The sequence below is a fragment of the Phoxinus phoxinus genome, assembly GCF_949152265.1.
Source record: "Phoxinus phoxinus genome assembly, chromosome: 17".
Taxonomy (NCBI): Eukaryota; Metazoa; Chordata; class Actinopteri; order Cypriniformes; family Leuciscidae; genus Phoxinus; species Phoxinus phoxinus.
In genome coordinates, this window is record NC_136892.1 from 8,733,219 (window position 1) to 8,756,715 (window position 23,497).

The 23,497-nt window shown below is 40.5% G+C and overlaps 1 protein-coding gene across 8 annotated transcripts in view; it reads right to left on the reverse strand.

Moving 5' to 3' along the window:
- Window positions 1-8,518: 8,518 nt before the first annotated feature.
- The window catches only part of LOC306984087 (uncharacterized protein), a 51,645-nt gene continuing 36,666 nt past the window's right edge, over window positions 8,519-23,497 (reverse strand). For 3 of the 8 annotated variants that reach the window (XM_079585113.1, XM_079585114.1, XM_079585112.1), the window contains 7 exons: window positions 15,964-16,038; window positions 11,711-11,773; window positions 11,547-11,633; window positions 11,397-11,438; window positions 11,001-11,215; window positions 10,687-10,846; window positions 8,519-10,579 (listed from right to left, as the gene is read on the reverse strand). In XM_079585113.1, the coding sequence (XP_079441239.1) occupies window positions 10,422-10,579; window positions 10,687-10,846; window positions 11,001-11,215; window positions 11,397-11,438; window positions 11,547-11,633; window positions 11,711-11,773; window positions 15,964-16,038 (800 nt within the window). In that variant the 3' untranslated portion in view covers window positions 8,519-10,421. Of the gene's footprint in view, window positions 10,580-10,686; window positions 10,847-11,000; window positions 11,216-11,396; window positions 11,442-11,546; window positions 11,634-11,710; window positions 11,774-15,963; window positions 16,039-17,664; window positions 17,743-23,497 lie in introns of all 8 variants that reach the window. The other 5 variants (XM_079585109.1, XM_079585108.1, XM_079585111.1 and 2 more) reach the window with 3 other exon arrangements.

Sequence of the window (23,497 nt, forward strand, 5' to 3'; positions counted from 1 at the left end):
GTACACAGAATCTTAAGTGTGTATCATACACCATGAAACATCAAAAGAAGATGATGAAATCTTTGGTCTTAAAGACTATGAATCCTGGAAAACATTGCTTGACGCAGCCAAAGTGAGAAACTATGCCCCTATTACAGATGTTGCTAAAGACCTTGGAGAACAAGTCCCAATAATCCACTATCACAGAAAATGTCGGAGCCTCTTCACAATGAAAAGAGAATTAGAGACTCTGAAAAGGAAAGCCACAGAAAAGATTACAGATGAAGCTGGAGAGAATAGCTTACCAAAAAGACCAAGTAAGAGATCTTCAGATGGAGCAAGAGTATATCATCCAGTCTGCATTTTTTGTAATAAAGATAAGTTTGTAAAGGGCTTCAAGTCAAGGGAAAAAATCACACAAGATGTAACATTAAATGCTGACCAAACACTGAGAGAATTTGCCATCCAAAAAAGAGATGAAAAGATTCTTGCAGTAACAAGCAGAGATGTAGTTGCTGCAGAGGCCCACTATCATCGTTCATGCTATAAGGAGTACACAAAACAAAGTTATGTCGAATTTTGTCCAAAACCTACTTGTGCGAACTAGTCCCTGGTTTTTTGCCCAATCAGAACCAGACCAGTCTAGGACAATTCTGTGGACTCTGCTGAAAAAAAGGAGCCCAAGAACCAAGATAACGATGCAGGAACAGATGGTGATGAAGAGTATAAAAGGATTGAAAGGGAAGCCTATAAAGACCTTTTTGTGTATATCAGAACTGATACCATACCCAACAAAACAGTTGTACAGGTCACAAAGATCACATCATTCATGATATCTGGTGGAGTTACAAGCCTGCGGAATTCAACAAAGAAGAACATTCGAAGGACGCTTGAAAATGAGCTGGGAAATTCTGTCGATATATTTCCAGATGACAAAGCTAAATTGCTGATGGTTCCTCAAACTGTTTCTAGAAGGGATGTTGTCTTGGAAAATCAAAATCTGCTGAGGGAACTCAACGTTTGGAAAGCCAAGTCAACCAATGTCAACAAGATCATAGATCAGACATCACATATCAGATCGATAATTAAACAGGATATGACTGTGACCCCCTGGCCATTCCATCCATCTGATGTGAAAGATAGTGGTTATATCACTTTACCGGATCAACTAGAACAGCTTCTCGTTGGACTGCTCACTGGAAATCCTGACACAAAAACTCAAACACAGAAGATCACTGCGTTGGTTCAATCATTTAGTCAGGACATAATATACGCTGTCACAGGTGGTCAACATAAAACACCAAAGCACATTCTACTCACGTATGCTGTAAAAACACTGACGGGTAATACTGAGCTCATACAAACACTGAACAAGCTGGGGCATGGGGTGTCTTACTCCCAGCTTGAAGAGAACAACATTGCTCTGTGTCTCCAAAAACTAGCAACAGCCTCTAACCAAAGAGTTGTACTTCCAGCCTCCATCAAGCCTCATGTCTTCACCAATCTTGCATGGGATAATATTGATAGACTTGAGGAAACCCTCACTGGAAAGGGTACATCACACAGAGTTAATGGCATAGTGGTACAGGCCAATTTATATGGACCACATCCGTCAAGAAATGATCTTCCACACATTGAGAAACTGAAGCAGAGATCAGTCACCATTGAAGACCAAGGCCTGGAAGTATATGTAGCAGGTTAGCATGTTTGAAAATTAGCATGAAGCTATAATCATGTATCTATTTTCTATTTATCCAAATTAATTGTGATGTACATTCCACATAAAGCATTCATTCATTCATTCAGTCATTCATTCATTCATTCATCCAGGTGCACGTGTGGGCCCACAACCTCTTCCAACCCGGGAACACTGTATCCAGGAAACCAAGGAGGCTGCTCTTCTTGCAAGAAAGAAGCCAATCATGTGGGCACTTGCAAGGCAAATAGATCCAGAGAATCAGACAATCCCCAGCTGGACTGGTTTTAATATCAGCACCAGGGACCAGGAATCAATCTCACAAGATATTGTTGGGTATCTGCCAACCATCAACTCACCAGCCACAGAGTTGAGCACAGTGTTTGAAATCCTGAGCTAATCAGGAAGGAACTGCACCTAGAGACAATAGTTGTAGTCATGGATCAAGCGCTCTATGCAAAAGCAGCTGAGATCCGCTATCCAGAAACCTGGAAGCACAGAGAATGGTTCTTCAACATTCTTCTCAGGATGGGGACATTCCATACAATATGTAATGCCTTAGCCATCATAGGAAAGCGGTTTAGAGATGCTGGTCTAAAGGACATATGCATAGAGGCTGGAGTTGTCGCAGAGGGGTCCATCAATGGACTCCTTGACCGTAAACACTATAACCGTGCAAATCAGGGTCCACTATAATCGTGCAGTCAGGGTCTCATCAGTGCTTCTAAATCTCAGAAGCACTGATGAGACTTGCATTGGAAGAGTTCACACCCTGGCTGGAGAAAAATGCTCCAGAGAGGAGTTGGATGATCAAGTCATTCTTGGAGGATGTGAAAGACATGACCAGTGACCTGAACCAAGAAAAGATGACCAATCTGCTACAAAGTCCACATTCAGCTGAGCTGATAACCCTGTGGATAGACTATCTAGAACACCTCCATCACAACAATGGAGAGCTCTCTGCATTCTGGATGTCATACATTGACATGGTAGAGGATGTAGTACTTGGCCTTCTGCGTGCGTCTCGTGAGGGGGACTGGGAGTTACACCTCCACGCTATAAGAGCCATGATCCCATGGTATATTCTGCATCAATTCAATTTGTAAAGACTGCTAGCCAAAATATTAAAATCAATCTCTCTCTCATCTCTCAGGTATCTGTCTCCTTACTTTGCTCAGATGACCAACCTCCCAGAGAAGTATCCTTCTGTGTATGAGGCCTTCAAGACAGGCCAGTTCTCAGTGCAGCTGTCAAATAACAACACATTTGGGAGGATTCCTTTGGTCTAAAGACACACAGACTCCTGGAGGCACATCACGGTTTAGCCTGAAAGCTGGAGCGGTCAGGCGTTACTACCTAACAGCTGAGCACCGCAGTGCATTCCTAGGACAGTTAAGGGAGATGCTACAAGGCAACAATACACAGCTTTCTCATTCAGAGCTACAGTCACCAAGAATCCAGAAAGATGAGGAAGCCGTTTCAGCAGTGGTTAGCCTCATACAAGGATGGATAAACCCATTTGACGTTATATATCAATCAAAACATGCACAAACAAACAAAATCCAGTTTATACCCAAAAGCAGCTGCCATAAAATGTTTAATACTGTAAAGACGGACTGTGAGCACTCAATTTTGTTGTACATAGTACGGTGACAATAAAATATATTCTTAATTGCAGAGAAGCGGGACCTCATTAGCATCTCTACGGCAAAAACAGCTCCCAAAGACATTGCCTCCGACCTGATGAAGGCATATGAGATTGGTGAGCAATGCTATGCAAACTTCAAGGATGAGAGACTAGACAAAGAAACACCAGCAAAGAAATTCCACACAATGAAAACCCACAAGCTGAAAAGCATTCAGTGATGTGTAAGAAGAGAGAAGTGAAATCAAGTGGGAGGGCAGTCATCTTGAAAGCAGTCTCTGTTTGGACGCATCATAGTGATGGCACAAGTACGTAGTCTTAACATGGAGGATATCCTTTCTCATCCTCTTGGTCCATTGCCCTGGGCACTCTCCACACCAGATGGATTGCTGAGAAAAACAAACAAAGCTACTTTGGCCACAGCCTTGCAGAGAAATGTAGCACTACAGGAAAAGCACCCAGAAAACTCTGCCACATGGGATGAACTTAGTCCAACGAGTGAAAGGTGATGAACTTACTTTCAGAGATGTTGCCACAACAATCCTGGGTATGGCTCTGAGGGAAGGCAGTCAGAGTAGAAGAATAGATGTTGTGTTCGACACATACAAGCAGAACTCAATCAAAAATAGTGAAAGATCTCTACGGGGTGAAGAGACTGGTCATGAGTTGCAGGATATCTCAAGCACACAGTGGAGGAACTTCCTGACCAAAGTCAATAACAAAACTAGTCTCATTAACTTCATAGTGAATGAATGGAGGAAGCCAGAATACAGAGAACAGCTACAGGAGAAGATTCTATATGCAACTGTGATTGACAAATGTTACAGAATCACATATCAAGACAGTGAGGAGGTGTCAACTCTTCAATGTCAACAAGAAGAAGCAGATGGACGACTACTTCTCCATGCCGCCCATGCCGCAAGAGAGGGATACCAATCTATAGTTATCTGTTCAGAAGACACAGATGTCTTTATCATGTCTTTAGCATTCTGTGACAAGATTGAGGCCCCATTGTTCCTGAAGTTTGGCACAATAACCTGTACAATGCTGGTAGCTATCAGGAAGGTTGCAGCCACTGTTGGCATGGAAACTTGTCAGGCTCTCATTGGGTTGCACGCCTACACAGGATGTGACACTGTAAGTGCTTTTGCAGGCAAAGGGAAGACAAGGGCACTTACACTCCTGATGAACAACAAAGAAACACAAGACACATTCTTGAAGTTGGGCCAGGAATGGGACATCTCACCAGAACTGAGCAACAAACTGGAGGCATTTACATGTGTCCTCTATGCCCCAAAAACATCAACCACCATGATCAACAAGCTCAGGTACCATCTTTTCTGTGCAAAGTAAGGTGAAATCGATAGTCATCAACTCCCACCGTGCAAGGATAGCTTGAGGCAACACACACTGCGAGCTAACTATCAGGCTGGTATTTGGAAAAGATGTTTAGAAAAGGACCCACAAGTGCCAAGCCCTGTTGGCAGAGGATGGAAAATGGAGACAGAGGAGGAAGGTGAACAGTTGGTGCTGCACTGGATGGAAGGGCAGCCAGCACCTGCAGCTGTCCTGGATCTACTCGCCTGCAACTGCACAAAAATGTGTTCACTCCCACAATGTATGTGTCTTGCAAATGGCCTCAGGTGCACAGACATGTGTAAATTGACAGAGTGTGAAAACCAGGTGACCTGTGTAGAAAGTTCAGATGAAGACGAGGACGACATGGAAAATGATAATGATTAGATAATTAAATAATGGACATCAACATACAAACCAGTCTTTGATTAAATATATTCACTTTACAACCTGTTTCTTTATTGACTTTTACAACTAATAGGTCTCCATCCTATTTGTCCATTCTTTTCACTCTTCAGTGGTGGCTGAACAAATCTAATTTAAGGCTCTCACAAATAAATAGTATGGGTATATTATACATTTTCTGAGTCATCAGAGTGCCTTGAGTATTGAAGTGCTTGAGTTTTGTGTCCGTGGTGTTCTTTCATGCCACAGGGATAAAAGAAAGCATACAGTTTAGGCGGAAATTGTGAAAAAATGTGTGTTATTTCTGGTTTAAAGAAGTCATGTGGCCTCTGTGTTTGTCAGACAGATTCAGTACTGGGCTTAAATGAAAGCCTAAAAGGTCCCCTTTCCAACGATACCAAGCACCATATTATAGAATATTGACAATATCCCTAGCATAAGCCTAAACCAGATATACACCAGATTTCAAAAACGGAATTTATTTTAAGGGGGTTAGTAACTGAAGTAAGCTGAAAAAAGGGATTTCGCTACCACCCCTGCACTGCTATTGTGATTTTTCTAATACTAGAGGTGTATACCTTGCCAAAAAACAATGATAGCATTTGTCCCCCCGATGATACCGATCAACCCCCCTGGCTCATGGACTATATATACATTTGAGAACAAAAACGCATCATGTAACTGTAAAAGTAAAATAAATAAATAACTTAGTAAAAAGGTTGTGATAGTGTTCAATACGGTGACAAGTGACAAGGGCTCAAACCCGAAGACTCGAGAGATGAACTAATCATTTCTCTTTTCGTTACTGACAGCATAGCCTCTATGGGACTGACAGGAAGAACGAAAGACTCGGACCCGAACTCGAGACTCGAGAGATGAACTAATCTTTTTTGTTTCCGGACCTGTGTCACACGGCCCGGCCCAGCCCCAGATCAGAGAGAGTCAGACACAGACGAGTCGACGTCTCGAGAAGTTCGAACCCGAAGACACGAGAGGCGGAGAACAAAAGTGATACATATGAAGTTGCAAAAGAAAGAATGTCTCGGATCAGGAGGTGAGGTGAACTAACAGAGTCAGACTGCAATCGCCCTGAACTTAAGACCCAACAACTAATCAATTAATTAAACATTTCAGTTTCTTATAATTTGGCTTTGGCTGCAGTACCCTATAGTTTATTTTGATTTATTTTTACAAATGTAATCAACATTTTCATAAGTACTAGAGGGGTTGGGCTATTTAACATGTCATTTTAATTAAATGTTGCTGAAATGAACGAAATGACTCGAAAAAAGATTCGTTCATTTTGCTGAACGAGACTCAAAGATCCGAGTCAGTAAAATTATCCAAACTTCCCACTACTGCTGAGCGCGACGAACCGGTCCCCAGTCTTTACAAGGGGGAACGCAACTCACCACACTGCTTTTGAGCCCTCCTTTTTAATCAGATCAGCCTGGTATGCCTGCAACACTGCCATAGTGTGCAGAGCAGCACCAGTCTGACCCCCACCAGCGTGGATGTTATTATACATGGCTTGGTGGGGAGTGCTGACGATGAGCGTCTCTTCGGACTGGCGCATCATCGTATGCACACGCCCCTGCACCCACGATAGTCTAATAAATTGACATCGAGGGCACAAAGATGCACGCAGAATAAGGTTTTCCCCAATGCACGAGTTAACGTCATGGAGATCCTCAAGGAGGGCAGTCTAGATGTACTTTGGCCACTGCACGATTCACCACCGAGTAAGCTCTCACACGCTTTATCATAATGAGAGAAGTGCTCGGAGTCGGTACGCTCAAAGTCCATAATTTTTGGCTTTTTCAATATTTAGTCCCTCAGGATTAAATGTGGCCAAAAAACAGCCAGACAATATAATACAAGCATTTGATATATTGCATTGAATATCTGATTTCTCATATAATCATTTCATTCATCAGCAATAAATACAGCCAAATATCAATCAGACAATCAAACACGGTCTGGATGACAGGCTGTGTTTAAATCTTTAAGATCAGCCTGGTATGCCTGTAACACAGCCATGGTGTACAGCGCAGTACCAGCCTGACCCGCTGAAAATGCCTGTGATAATGCGACCCCAGGGGAGAGAAAGCCCGCAAGCGTCTCTTCGGACTGGCGCATCATCGTATCAGCTCTCCAATCTGAGGCAGCATCATATAATCGCATGCCTTCGCACCCGCGTTCGTCAAATTGGTCGATGTCAAGGGCACAAAGACACGTCATGTGTATATACAGCGGGGAAAACAAGTATTTGATACACTGCTGATTTTCCCACTTACAAAGCATGTAGAAGTCTGTCATTTTTATCTTAGGTACACTTCAACTGTGAGTGACGGAATCTAGAACAAAAATCCAGAAAATCACATTGTATGATTTTTAAATAATTAATTTGCATTTTATTGCATGACATAAGTATTTGATACATCAGAAAAGCATAACTTAATATTTGGTACAGAAACCTATGTTCCTCCCTCCAAAGATTTTCTATTGGGTTCAGGTCTGGAGACTGGCTAGGTCACTCCAGGACCTTGAGATGATTCTTACGGAGCCAATCCTTAGTTGCCCTGGCTGTGTGTTTCGTGTCGTCTTCAATGCTCTTACTTACTAGACTAGATCTCGCGATACATGGCCCCATCCATCCTCCCCTCAATACGGTGCAGTCGTCCTGTCCCCTTTGCAGAAAAGCATCCCCAAAGCATCACCATGCTCAACGCAAGGGCAATGTTCTTTCCCCAAACAAACAAAGCAGTAAGTGTGTGTATCCAGTTCTGACATAGGATGAGAACATGGAGGGACACAGCACTTACTCTGTTGATTTGACTCTTTTCACTTGTTTGAAAAGTGAAAAGAGACAGGACAGGAAACAAAGGAGCCTGCTTAAGTTCAGGAAGTAGTGCAGCTGTGCATAGGGCCTATCGACATGTTTACACACTTGTATTCACAGCTGGTCACGTTTAAAGACGTTCCCAATGTGCTGAGCAGCGCAGCATCGATTGTAGCTTTTTTTGTAGAGAAAGAGAGAAAATTCTGCACACTGACAGTTGAAAACTAACTCCTAGCAAAATCTGTAGCAGATAGAGTTGAGAGATGCTTCTGACGCACACATACACAGAGTGGTCCGAAAACTAAAGACCTGACGATGCACCTGCAGCTCATCCATTTATAGCCTCATGTTGCACCAATGACGTCATCGACCGAGGCTATATTACCTCCGGGTCAATTCTATAGGCCCTATGCACAGCTGCACTACTTCCTGAACTTAAGCAGGCTCCTTTGTTTCCTGTCTGCCAGGATTGGCCAAACTGATTAATCCAGGTGTGTCTGATTATTGTTGTTGGTCAGACACACCTGGATTAATCAGTTTGGCTAATCCTGGCAGACAGGAAACAAAGGAGCCTGCTTAAGTTCAGGAAGTAGTGCAGCTGTGCATAGGGCCTATCGACATGTTTATACACTTGTATTCACAGCTGGTCACGTTTAAAGACGTTCCCAATGTGCTGAGCAGCGCAGCATCGATTGTAGCTTTTGAAAGGGAACCTTAAGTTCCACTAATGCTCACAAATCAGTTTTTTCATGTTTTTTATTTTTATGTTTATAAAATCTCTTTTCATGTAGTTGCAATGTTATTTTGTGTCATGTTTATCAAAATAAAACTGATAAAAAAACGTAGACCCCACTACATTGATATTTAAATAGTATAGGCTTATGTTAAACTTTATTCTTGTTCAAACAGATGCTGTATTTTAGCCTGGATGCCAACCGAACTTAGCGCCGCCAACAAAATGTTTAGGTCGGGAAGTTCGGTTTGGACTCGATCCGTTGAGGTTCTTTTATGCCCGAACAAAAAATTGTTCGGACCAATCAAATTGTCAGGGCGGGCTTTATACGATGATGGACAGATGAGCAACGGTAACGTAATCATCCACGTCATCAAAGGGGTTGAATTCATGGCTGCCGCTGGAGAATTGAGTTGTGTAGATTCCGCTATCGCGTCTGTTATAGAAGATATAGACAGCACATTAATTTTAAAAGAGGAACAGAGAACCGCGATCAAGGCATTTGTCGGTGGGAAAGATGTTTTTGCCGTCCACCCTACGGGATTCGGCAAAAGTTTAATCTGTCAGCTGGCGGCTAAAAAGATGGGGCGCAATGAAAACCCTCTGTGTATCCTTAAATTCTTTTTACAACGCCGGCAAAGATAATTTACACTCTTGAGGAGACAGTTGAGTCAGAGAATGTCTAATAAGTTCTGTTGACAACTATGCGTCACTCAACATACATCACTTACTCCGTTGCTCTAAATGGTTCTAGGTCTATCCAATTGAGTGCAGAGGCCTTTTATTTCCTGTTTCGGTTGAAACACGCCCCATAATCACAGCCCAATGGAGCAGTATCAGACTCACATTCTGACCAGAATCTGAGTATGACGACGTCAGGCTAGCTATATTTAGCAGTACGTAAATAATTTAATGGAAATGTGTAGCGCGGTTAAATGTTGCAGGAAGGAGGCGGGAACCGGCGAACATTCAAAGACTTTAATACAATAAAATAAAACAACAAAACCTCAAAACAATACAAAGCACCTCCCCGGGAAGGGGTCCAGGAGGCATCCGGAACAGATGCCCGAGCTCCTCCCGAGTGACCGAGCTCCTCACCCTATCTCTTTCGGCCGCCTGTATCCGGGATCTTGTCCTTTCGGTCATGACCCATAGCTCATAACCATAGGTGAGAGTAGGAACGTAGATTGACCGGTAAATCGAGAGCTTCGCCTTGCAGCTCAGCTCCTTCTTCACCACGACAGACCGGGTCATCGACCACGTTAATTCAGAAGCTGCACCGATCCGTCTGTCAATCTCCCGTTCGTTCCATCCTTCCCTCACTTGTGAACAAGACACCAAGATACTTGAACTCCTCCACTTGAGGCAGGATACATTAGATACATTATTAAAAATATATTAAAGTGTTTGAATAAACCCTTTTTCCTTTAGTAATGTTTATTAGGAATTTCCTGATTAAAGTTCCAACAACATATAACAGATTTTTGAAGTGCAAGTGACATGAATTACATGAGCAAGAATATCACACTTTCAAACACAGCCCACGTTTGGCATCTATTACTCTATGCTTGCAGAGCACCATGCCTTCTTTACTTTAGTGAAGGCAGATGAGGATGGACAATATAAAAATGACACACACTCTCCTGATAATGCTGACATTGATTATTAATTGAGTTGTAGTCGACAGGATCACCTACCTTCCCAGTCAACAATTTGATCCCAGGATACTAATGATGTGGTCACAATGTGGTTCAAACCATGGTCACTAATATAAATAATTTTGCATTCTTTTCAGTCTTGTGTTGGCATTTGAGACAAATATTTCTATTTGACGGATGCATTCCGCTTCTGGTGTTGTTTTGGTGACTCCTTTTCGCTTCTTGACTTCTATTTCTTTCTCCCCCTGAAAAGACTTAACACATCCTAAAACACAGACAGCAATATGTCAACGCAATCAGTTGCTAACAAATACTGCTCTTGACATTACTTTTTCTATAGCAGTGTTCAGATGCACAAACTTTAACACTTACTTGTCAAACATTTCAGGAGCACTGGTGGCAACACCTTTTTCCCATCTTTTCCTGTGCGGTTGTAAAGACAGAGAACACTGTCTGTCACAATGCTCTTCATACTCTGTCTTACTATCTCTCCTACATTGGAGCTTCCATGCGTATGGATGAGATAGTTGACCTGACAAAAACATACAGAATATTATTGCAATTAAAAGATGCTAGCCTTAAACATTTTAATCACATTTGTATTACCTGCACACTAAATAAATAATAAATTAAACTGTTTTTTTTTCTTTATCAAATGCACTGAATATTTGTGTAGCCTTACTAACATAAAGCTCTCTATAATTTTTGTCCTCTTCAAGCTTCTGACAGAAGGCTTCAAATGTTTCGGAATTGGAACATTGTTGTTGTTCAAAAAGTTCCTCACGGCCATCTTCATCTGCACGCTTTATGAGAGCAGCCTTAATTTTTGCCAGGTCTTTCATGATTAGAGTTTGCCTCTCTTCCAACCTTTGGATATGTTGGAGCATCTTAGTATTCAGATCTGAAAAATGTGAATAATCAGGTTCACTCATATTCACCCAAGAATGAAGTGTTACTCTTATTTACTCAAGATTATATATATATATATATATATATATATATATATATATATATATATATATATATATATATATATATATATATTTATGTAGAATGTAATGTCTAATTAACATTTCACAAACCAAACAATTTCTCCATGGTGATTTTGGATTTTGGTTCCTTTTCTGCTATTAAAAATGAAATGCCATACATGAAGTCAGTTAAATTGCACTTTTTTCTTTTTTTTTTACAACCAATTAAACAGGATTGTTCTTTATGAATGCATATTATACCAGATGACAGGGCAGATACTGGGAAGCTGGTGTTCACATGAGGAATTTCTTCAGAGTCCACGTTATGTTGTTGACGATCATGAAATTCTAAGAGAAAAAAAAAACAGAAGTGAGTGGCATTACATCAATACATTTTTGTTTGATATTTTAACTGATCAGCATACCAGATGAGGCAGCCAAATTGAAAGTGCTTGAGTGTCTGCTCGGAGTGACTTGTTCCAATGTTCCTGTGAAAACACACACACACACGCACGCACGCACGCACACACACAGTAAAGTGGATCAAAAAAGTTAATTAAAGTTATCCTAAGACAAGAACGGGTATTGTTCAAAATGAATTATATATATATATATATATATATATATATATATATATATATATATATATATATATATATATCAGTGGCGTGCGGTCCATATAAGCTGCGAATGCTATGCATACCCAAGCCATTCGTGGACTAGCTAATTAAAATTAACACTATAAATTACTATAAATTCCCTTGTTTGAGGTGTACCATAAAGCTTACATCAGGGGTCTCAAACTCAAATTGGCTGGGGGCCACTGCTGTGAACGAAAGCTGATAGGAGGGGCATTTTAACATTCAAGCACAACAAGCAAGCGCAATATTTTTCTGGAAATTTAGCTCTCATTTACTTCAGATTATGTAACTAACATATTTATGTCATACTTAAAAAATTTAAACATCAGTATATATATATATTAAACAGATATATTTAACAATATATAATATAATTTTAAAGGTACACTATGTAGGAATTCCGTTTTTGTCAAACAGGGACCCCTAGAGTCGCTGTGGAGTACTTGTACTGTTGTAAATACCACTCACGCAGAGATGGCTCTGCACTCACGGCCTGATGCCCTCCCCCCTCTATACCCCTCCCCCCTCTATAGCCTACCTGTTCAGTAGGATGGAAGCTGTAACGGGTGGAAATAAGCTGTGGCCCCTTTAAGAGCTGCGCGCGCCCTGTTGAACTGTCGGCAGTCTGTATTGTATGTGTGCCTCGAACACCCTATGTATGCGGTGTCAGGTTATTTCTGTTTGATGCTCATTGCTCATCCCATCATGTCATAGATAGGGCGCCATCAGTGGTAATGCCTACCAGTCTGTTCCACGGCAAACCAGCGCGTTCAATCGCGTCGGACAGCTGCTGAAATATATCGTTGGCTGAGGTACGGCCGTGCATTGGACACAAGATCAACAACTCCTCCTTCACTTCAAATTGTTCATTAATACCCCTGATGAAAATGGCTAGCTGCGCAATGTCTGTGCTTTCGTCAAGCGCCACGGAGTACGCAGTGAAAACTCTGGCTTTGCCACGCAACTGATCATAAATGTCACTCGACAACTCGCTAATCCGCTCTGCCACTGTGTTTGCAGATAGAGAGAGATTGTTGAACAAGCCCTTCTTTTCTGGACATAGAATATCAGCGACTTTTAACATGCAATCCTTCATAAACTGCCCTTAAGTGAATGGCTTTCCTGCTTTAGCGATCAACTCACTGTAGACCTTATGCCTCGGACTCTGGGTCCGTATGAATTAATTCAAATGATCCATAGGGAATTTTAATAACTAATCATGAATATGATTAATATTTTGCATATTACAGTTACATTAAATTATCGAAATTGAAAATGTATAGATTATATGAATATATGAATAATCGATCACAACGTCTTATAATTCCTCATTCATATATCAATAATCTTATTTAATTTCTATTATGAGATAACCTTTAAGGGAAATTCATGTAATGATCAAATAGGTGTCTGTCCTGCAAAAACCATCAAAGACCACCCATCAACCTCTCCATAAAGCTATCCCTCCTCATAAACTCCAAGAAACATTAACTTCCGGCCGGGAACATTAATTTTCCGGTGTTTATAAAATTAAAACTACTTAATGTAGTAAATATTGAGCGCGGTAGCTCTTGAATCTATCTCATTGACTCGCTTTACAAGCATTTTCACGGAAACAGTTGAATATATAGTTTTAATAAATGCACAACTACAGAATATAAGTACTACACATCCTAATTATATGTTTGTACATATCTTACATGTGAACACACAAGACAACGAATAATAGATGAGAGAGAGAAGGTGAGAGAGATAAAGTTCTGCGGAGGGGCACGCCGTGCCGGAGCACGCGCTGAGATTGTAGAGAGAGAGAGAGAAAGTAAATCACGAATGATCATAGGAATAGCAAAAATCACAGACCTTTGAGAGAGCCAACAATCGAAACAAACCTTAAAACATTAAACTCGTTGGAGTGAATAATACTTGCAAAGTTCGTTTGTGTGCACGAGCTGTGTCCAGCCTGCGCGTGTTCTCGGAGCAGAGTGCGCGCGCTCGTGTCTCCTCGGACAGGGCGCGAGTTTTGAAGAAGGCCTCTTGTGGGAGTGATATGTTACTGAAGGAATTCAGGCTTCGTTCGTTCGACTCGTAGGTGGAAACGAACCAAGGAGACTTTGAAAATGAAACAAAAGAAACTTTAGAAAGAAAATAAAAAGAGACGGACTCCAGAGAGGAGTCGATCGCGGACTTCACATGATGAGCAGACGAAGGCAGGACGCGAGAGAGGGAGGAGGAGCTCTGGCTTTCTTTTTAAAGACTGTATGGGTCACGCCTTCGTTCGGCGTGATCAGCCAATAGCCTTCAGCATTTCGAAAGCGGGAACTTTCTTTGTCTTGTCGAGAAGAGCGCAGCTGTGTAGATTTATGACAGAGCTTTGGGTTTAGTCATTTCTACGACTGAAAAGGATTCATATAGTAATAATCATATCATTGCAGTCTATTATCGAGATTCAACTCCGTAAGGTCTCAAGATTTAAAATGATATGAAACACATCAGGTTTACGGTTAGGAATACAACGTTTGATTATTATGCATTAGTATAGACATTTAAAGTTCGATTAATGTTACACTTGGACATATATATGCTTTCCTATGGTTTATACACACATCTTAACACAAAAAGGGATATATTTATTACATTTAAGAGTGACTATTTAGCAGTCCTTTTTCTCTGTGCAAGACACGTGGGTGTCTTGGTGTGTGTGTGTGCTTCTTTGGGAAAGGAATGTTTGGGTGTCACATTGCATGTCTCTTTGTGTGTGTGTGATGGAGAAAGAGACAAAGCTCTCGTCGGTTCAGACAATGCATGAAGTGTCAATGCATGAATCACGATTCACTGATCGAAAAGCAGCAGTCATTGTTGTTACATCACTCACCACATAACTTGCTTCAACTGCAGCATAAGCATCCTTTTTGGCTTTGTGGAAAAGGCTTTGCTGGGACATTAGCTCTCTCTTCAACTTCACGGCTGTTTTTTCTCTCTCGTCTGCCTGGTACTTCTCATACTGTTCTCCTTGTTTAGTCAAGTAATGACGCTTGCGATTATACTCCTTCAGGACTGCAGCTTTTTCTTTGCATATCACACAGGTAGCATTTCCATTCAACTCAACAAAAAAATATGAAACTGTCTAGGTTCATCATCCACTTTCCTTTTCGTTTGGAAAGAGACAAATTTTCGTTTTCGTTAGCAGCCAAACAAATAAACTCCTAGGACCAAAACCAGCTCTCTTATCAAATATGCTGGAAAGTTTTTTTCTTTCTTTCTACGCGTTCACGTTAAAAAATTCTATTTTTATAGAATCATGTTCTTGTTTCAAATTAATATGAAGGGGTATTTTAAAGCAACTATAATAAGCAAGTAAGCAACTATACAAAACTAAATACGGTAGACTTAATCAAGTGAGAAAAAAGTGATAACTGAAACTTTTTTCAAAGTAGTTCGTTTTCTCCATAAGGAAATGTAATCTTAACGAAAACATATAAACTGTCAAAGATAGAACTACTGTTGTAGACCTACTGTAATCTGAGGTTGTTAATCGTAGTCTATTATTTTATGCTTATTTTTAACTCAATAAAAAACACTTCTGTCATACATTTAAATTGACGTCTGCAATGGTGTTTCTTATTTGTCGTCTCTGATTTAGATGCGTGTCCTCAGCCGATGCGCCGTACCGTTTAAGGGTGAAGCATGTAGTTTCTGTAAAATTAGCAAAATTACAAAAATACAGCATATTTTGTCCCTTTCGCGGTCGCGCCTAACTCAAATCAAACACAACTCAACTGCTTTTACGGGTGCTTGTGAAGGCATCAACAGGGAAATGTGGGCTACTTTCAATTAAAGGTCAAATATATTAATATATTATATATAAAAATTTAGCTGTGTTGCTATGTGTCATGATGAGTAAACAACTAGTAAGCAGCTAAAGCGAACGCGAAACCCATCCAACGTATCTGCACCAGGGAATTTTTTACATAAAGCGCACACAGCATACCCGGTTAAAAAAGTCACACTTACCCTAATGGGAAAAAATAATAACTTACCTGAGGAAACAGAGAAGTGTGGTAAGAGATGATGACCCTCATCATTTTGATCATCCCAAAACCTCTGCGGAGTATCTGTAAAACAGATCATTCATGCAGATTAGGGGTGGAACGGTACACAGAAGTCACGGTTCGGTTCAGACATCACAGTTCGGTATGAGTTCGGTACAATGGAGGGAAAAGCAAAACAAAAATGCAGAAGGCAATTGTTTTTTATTGTGCATGTCTCAGTTGTACCACCTAGTCTCATACAGTCTCTTCCCTGAGCAGCTGCAACAGCCTGCCCTGAAGTGTGTAATGTAAGATGTAAACGGTAAACAATAAGTACCCCACATCATCTCCAGACTCCATCTGTAACTTGTAAAAAAAAATAAGACAATCAGCCATAAAACTGAAAATACAGCATCTCTTATTTAAGTGCGGACGCACGAGCGCGAAGGTGCCCGTGGCAAAAATGTCATCATTGCGGTGTGGTCGGTCGCGCGCGTTGCACAAAGACAGGGTGTGCAGTGCTCGGCTTTTTTTGTAACAGCGCTCGCGGCTCCACATCTGAAGATGCACGAATTCGAGCCGAATCTGGCCGAGCATGTACATCTCACAGCACCGGCACCCAGTTCTTGCATCTAAATGAATTGCTTACATTAACTAAATGAGCCTACAATAGCAGACAGAAGCCCTTTAAATAAAAATAAATGGCCATGTTTTATAAAAAGGTTCACAAAACTAAATAAAAATGTTTCGAAAATATGTAACGTTCATTTAGTTCTATCCATTTTTCTCTCTCTAATGTCACAGGGAATTATAATAGGGTTTACTGCTTTACATGATTCTTTTGTAGTGTGGTTTTGGTGTAGGCTACTAAAGTGTTGTACTAAAATAAACATTCATAAATGTACCTTACTTCTTCTCGCCGCTGATTCCTGATGGTTTAGAGAGGACAATTACACCGAGTCGCACCCTGTCGTTTCGTTTCAAAGAATAGTCAAGTCAAGTCACCTTTATTTATATAGCGCTTTTTACAATACAGATTGTATCAAAGCAGCTTCACAGTGATAACATGAAAATAATACCAAAAAAAAAACAATTGCATCATCGTCCACCTTAAGGCAGATCTATAATATTGTTGAATATTAAATGTCCCCAACTAAGCAAGCCAGAAGGCAAGGCAACAGCGGCAAGGAACCAAAACTCCAAAACCAAAACAAAAGGTGACAGAATGGAGAAAAAAACCTTGGGAGAACCCAGGCTCAGTCGGGGGCCAGTTCTCCTCTGGCCAACGAGCGAACAGTGGATGATTATGATTCAGGAGCATTTACAGGTCAGAATGAATCAGAGTATTTGCACCGGCGAGCACGAAGTAAATGCCTCGTCCATTTGGGGTGGCGCCCGCGCAGTCATCGGAGGCTCACGCTGCGGAGGCAGGCGAAAGTATAAACAAACCTAGCTTAAGGCAGGGCTACAGATTAGGTGTCCATAAAGAACCGGCATATCTAACAGTAGTTCCGCATTACATTCATTCATTTGCACGCGAGTTTTATTTATTTTTATACCGTGTATTCTCCGTGTAAATTCATGCACCGAACCGTGACGCCCGTATCGTTTCGGTTCAATACGAATACATGTACCGTTCCACCCCTAATGCAGATTAGTTATTTTGTCAAGTATAAGCATATGTGCCATAGGGAATATATATTGTCTCACCTAGGGATACAGGGTATGGCTGGCCTGAGTTGAAAGAACTCTTATCAGGACCCTCGATCATCTCCTCCAGACAGTCACCTGTACAACGTCAATTTGAATGACATAACTAGCTTAGCTAAATTAATTTTAAAACTGTTCAGCAGTGAAAACCCCTTTCCACAAAAATAATAAATGTGAGGCTCCCCATCTGCATGAACTTTAAGGTGTGCTCTTGTGTTTTATCACCTGATCACAGCTGAATGATCTCACTTCAGAGTGAGAGCGCAGATGATCTTTGAGAAATCTATTGGATGTGAAACTCTTTCCACACTGAGTGCATGTGAACGGTTTTTCTCCAGTGTGAATGAATTATCATGTGATCATTTAAGCTTCCTTTCTGAGTGAAACTCTTTCCACAGTGCATGTGAAAGGTTTTTCTCCAGTGAGTTCTCTCTTGTCTGTCTCTTAAGGTTTGATTTGAGGTGTGCGACTCAGTGCAGCTGAAAGATCCTTGGACTTGGAATTATTTTCAGTATTTGAAATGACTTAATTTTCATCTTCATTTGTGAAATGATGAGGTTTTTGCTGTTTGTCTTCATTCACTTCCATCAGGTCTAAAATCAACATATTAAATTCCCATAATTCAATAAAGGAGGACAAATGAGAAACAAAAATAAATATAGTTCAATCACAATTTAGCAGAAATCTAGTTTAACACTACACTAAAAAACATGAATGTCTATGTTTAAGAATAATGTATTTGAATTGCATATAAAATGTCCATCCATTTGGATTACATCGTTTTACCACAAATTAATAAACTGAATGCGATTCATATTTGACAAACATTGAACAAAATGCCCATTTAAAATTAGCACTGCCTAGTGATCATGTGTGTGCACACTACTGAGTGTTAAAGTATCATTGAAGCAGTGTTGAAGTTAATGATATAATTAAGTGATGATTGAGTATTAGTGATTATGAACACCTGCTGTTAACAAGCAGAATCACTGAAGAAAGAGAAACAACAAGAACTACAACTACATTCAACATTAAAAAATAAAAAGTTTATTCCCATTAAGATCTCATGACTGATCACAGTTGTGATTGTACAGGGGATCGCCTCGTTCAGATAATGTTGCACAATTAAAATGAAAAACGACACACTACTGTGTGTAGTAATAATGTTGCACAATTAAAATGAAAAACGACACTCTACTGTGTGTCGTTTTTTATTATAATTGTGCAACATTATCTGAACAAGACGATGCAAGTCTAAATAAACTTTTAAATATTAACATTTATTGTAAGGTTCAAATAAGTTCAATTTATTGTCTAAATTGCATCTGGACATAATTTTCTGACAGCCACGTGGTGAGACTGGGCGGGAATTTATATGACGTCCACCTGTGAATGCAGACACAATGGCTTATTATGTATTATTCATAATAGTAGCCATGTGATTCTACAACATGAGACCCATCAGTGTTGTGGTATTCAAATAATATGCAGGATTTTAAAAACATTTAGTGCACAAAGTTTTACTTAGGGTATATTCACACCTGACTTGTTTGGTTCGATTGAATTGAACTCAAGTTCATTTCCCCCCTTTGTGCGGATCTTTTGGGCAGGTGTGAATACAGCAATTGCACTCTGGTGTGCGGACCAAACAATCGTACCGAGACCCAGCTGAAGAGGTGGTCTCGGCCCGATTCCAAACGAACACCTGTACTGTGCGTTTAGGGTGTTGTCACAGGTCGGGGCGGGCCAAGCCAGACTGCACCCACCCCTGAAAACCGGGAACCACCTCGAGGAACGGGTCAAGGACCAGACAGACAAGGGAATAAAAATAATGACAGTACTTTATTATATTAAAATTGGTCAATTGAATAAGTACTAATTAAAACTTCTTCGTGCCGCCAGGGCAGTTCACGCGTCTCTGGACCTCCTGGGATGGGAGGGGAGGAACGATCGTAGCGGGCCGGGGCTCGTTGAATGGGGATCAGGAGAAATCCTCACGCCGTCCAGGTAGGTCACCAGGTAAGTATACAAGTGTGGGGGCGAGCGAGTCGCTGGAACGATATGGCAAGGTTTAACCGTTCGTCAAGTCAAGTCAAATCAAGTCATCTTTATTTATATAGCGCTTTTTACAATACAGATTGTATCAAAGCAGCTTCACAGTGATAACATGAACATAATACAAAAAAAAACAATTTCATCATCATCCACCTTTAAGGCAGATCTATAATATTGTTGAATATTAAATGTCCCCAACTAAGCAAGCCAGAAGGTAAGGCAACAGCGGCAAGGAACCAAAACTCCATCAGGTGACAGAATGGAGAAAAAAACCTTGGGAGAACCCAGGCTCAGTCGGGGGCCAGTTCTCCTCTGGCCAATGAGTGAACAGTGTATGAAGTTCAGAATGAATCAGAGTATTTGTCCAGTTCCGGTTGGTTGAAGTCGGAGTGGAGAGGAGGAGAGACTGGTTGACACTTCAGGTCAGCGGCGTCATCGTCGTGTCCTGGCGCTGGTCCTTCATCAGATCTGGATACGGCCTGGTTCCGGTGGACAGCAGTAAACCTCGGGATAGACAGAGAGACTAATATTAGCGTAGACGCCATCCTTCTTATGATGTACCAAGCAAGTACATCAGGATTTACGGGAAGTGTTCCCGGTCCCGGCTGTTCTAAACTATGCAGCCTAATTATATAAGTCTATAATGTGTTATGTGTATGCTAGGCCGAAGAGATGTGTTTTTAGTCTAGATTTGAACTGACAGAGTGTGTCTGCTTCCCGGACAATGGTAGGAAGACTGTTCCAAAGTTTTGGTGCAAAGTAGGAAAAGGATCTACCGCCAGCAGTCAATTTTGATATTCTAGGTATTATTAACTGGCCGGAATTTTGAGATCGCAGTAGACGTGAAGGACTATAATAAGTTAAGAGCTCGCTCAAGTACTGCGGAGCTAAACCATTTAGTGCTTTGTAAGTGATCAGCAATATTTTAAAATTTATACGATGTTTAATAGGCAGCCAATGCAGTGTTGACAGAACGGGGCTAATATGGTCATACTTCCTGGTTCTAGTAAGAACTCGAGCTGCTGCGTTTTGAACTAGCTGTAGTTTGTTTATTAAGCGTGCAGGGCAGCCACCCAGTAGAGCATTACAATAATCTAGCCTTGAGGTCATAAACGCATGAACTAATTGTTCTGCATTATTCATTGAGAGCATATGACGTAATTTAGATATATTTTTAAGATGGAAGAAAGCGGTTTTACAGATACTAGACACATGACTTTCAAATGAAAGATTGGTATCAAAGAGCACACCCAGGTTCCTAACCGACGACGAAGACTTAACAGAGCAGCCATCAAGTGTTAGACAGTACTCTAGGTTATTACGTGTGGAATTAGAATCTCTGTTTTTTCTGAATTTAGTAGTAGGAAATTACTAGTCATCCAATTTTTTATATCAGCTATGCATTCCGTTAATTTTGTGAATTGGTAGGTTTCGTTAGGTTTTGAAGAAATATACAGCTGAGTATCGTCGGCATAACAGTGAAAGCTAATTCCATGTTTCCTAATGATATCTCCTAATGGTAGCATATACAGAGTGAACAGCAGCGGTCCTAGTACTGAGCCTTGTGGTACGCCATACTGAACTTGTGATTGATAAGACATCTCTTCATTTACTGCTACAAACTGATAACGGTCAGATAAGTATGATTTAAACCATGCTAATGCAATTCCACTAATGCCAACATAATGTTCGAGTCTATTTAAAAGGATGTTGTGGTCAATGGTGTCAAATGCAGCACTAAGATCCAGTAATACTAATAGAGAGATACAACCACGATCGGATGATAAGAGCAAATCATTTGTGACTCTAACGAGAGCTGTCTCGGTACTATGGTACGGTCTAAATCCGGACTGAAAATCCTCGCAGATATCATTTCTTTCAAGAAAGGAACACAGTTGTGAGGATACTGCTTTTTCTAATATCTTTGACAGAAATGGCAGATTAGAGATCGGCCTGTAATTGACTAGTTTTGTAGGATCAAGTTGCTGTTTTTTAACAAGCGGTTTAATCATAGCTAGCTTAAAGGTTTTTGGTACGTATCCTAGAGACAAAGATGAATTAATGATATTAAGAAGAGGATCTATGACATCTGGAAGCATCTCTTTCAGTAGCTTAGTCGGTATAGGGTCTAACATGCACGTTGTGGATTTAGATGATTTGACGAGTTTGCAAAATTCTTCCTCTCCTATAGCAATGAATGAATCAAATTTTCCCTCAGGGAGACTACAATGCACTTCCTGATGCGATACTGTATTAGACGGTTGCATAGTTATAATTTTGTCCCTGATATTATCGATCTTATAAGTGAAGAAGTTCATAAAGTCATTACTGCTGTGTTTCTTGGAAGCTTCTGGGCTTGAAGCTTTCTTTTTCGTTAGTTTAGCCACTGTTTCAAATAAATACCTAGGATTATGTTTATTTTCTTCTAATAGGGTTGAAAAATAAGCAGATCTAGCAGCTTTTAAAGCCTCTCTGTAAGCAATCGAGCTCTCCTTCCATGAAATCCGAAACACCTCTAGTTTTGTTTTCTTCCAGTTGCGCTCCATTTTTCTGGCTGCTCTCTTAAGGGCCTGAGTGTGCTCGTTGTGCCACGGCGTTGGACTATGTTCTTTAATCTTCTTTAAGCGCATCGGAGCAACTGTGTCTAAAGTGCTGGAAAAGAGAGAGTTAAAAGTTTCTGTTGCAATATCAAGTTCTTCTAAGCTATCCGGGATGCTGGGATGATGAAACTGATTAGGAAGATTATTGATAAAGCAATCTTTAGTAGCAGAAGTAATCGGTCTAACATATTTATAACACGGAGTCGGCTTTGCAGCCTTGGCTAAATGTAATTTACACAAGACTAGATAGTGATCTGAGATGTCATCGCTCTGTTGCAGTATTTCAACGGCATCAACATCTATTCCATGTGATAGTATTAGATCTAGAGTATGATTACGACAATGAGTCGGTCCTGACACGTGTTGTCTAACTCCAGTTGAGTTTATAATGTCTTTAAATGCCAATCCCAATGCATCTTTTTCATTATCTATGTGTATATTAAAGTCACCAACAATTAGTACTTTATCTGCAGCCAATACTAATTCTGATAGAAAGTCCGCAAATTCTTTGATAAAGTCTGTATGGTGCCCTGGTGGCCTGTATACAGTAGCCAGCAGAATTTTCAAACGTGATTTATCGTTTACACTATATATTTTTACATTAAGCACCAACACTTCAAAAGAATATTTACAACTAGATTTCTGAGTGGTTTTGAAAATATTACTATAAATTACAGCAACACCTCCTTTGCGTTTCAGACGAGGTTCATGTTTATAACCGTAATCTTGTGGGGTTGACTCATTTAAAGCAATGTAATCGTTTGGTTTTAGCCAGGTTTCTGTTAAACACAGCACATCTAGGTTATAATCTGTAATCATATCATTAACTATTAGCGCTTTTGAAGTAAGAGATCGAATATTCAGCAACCCAAGCTTTATCATTTGCTCATTTGTATTATATCTATTTTTTATTTGTTGAAGATCAATTAAATTTTTAACTTTAGATGGGTTTGAACGTATTTTTGATTTCCAAGTTCGGGGAACAGACACAGTCTCTATATGATGATATCTAGGTGAAAGAGGCTCTATGTGATGGGATTTATCTGACCTTGGTGACGTGAGGCCGCTAGCAGACGGTCGGTTAAGCCAGTCTGTCTGCTTCCTGACCTGAGGCCCAGATTGTCATGTTTTATCTCTAAGACTATGAGCCAAATTACTAGAGAGAAAAGCAGCACCAT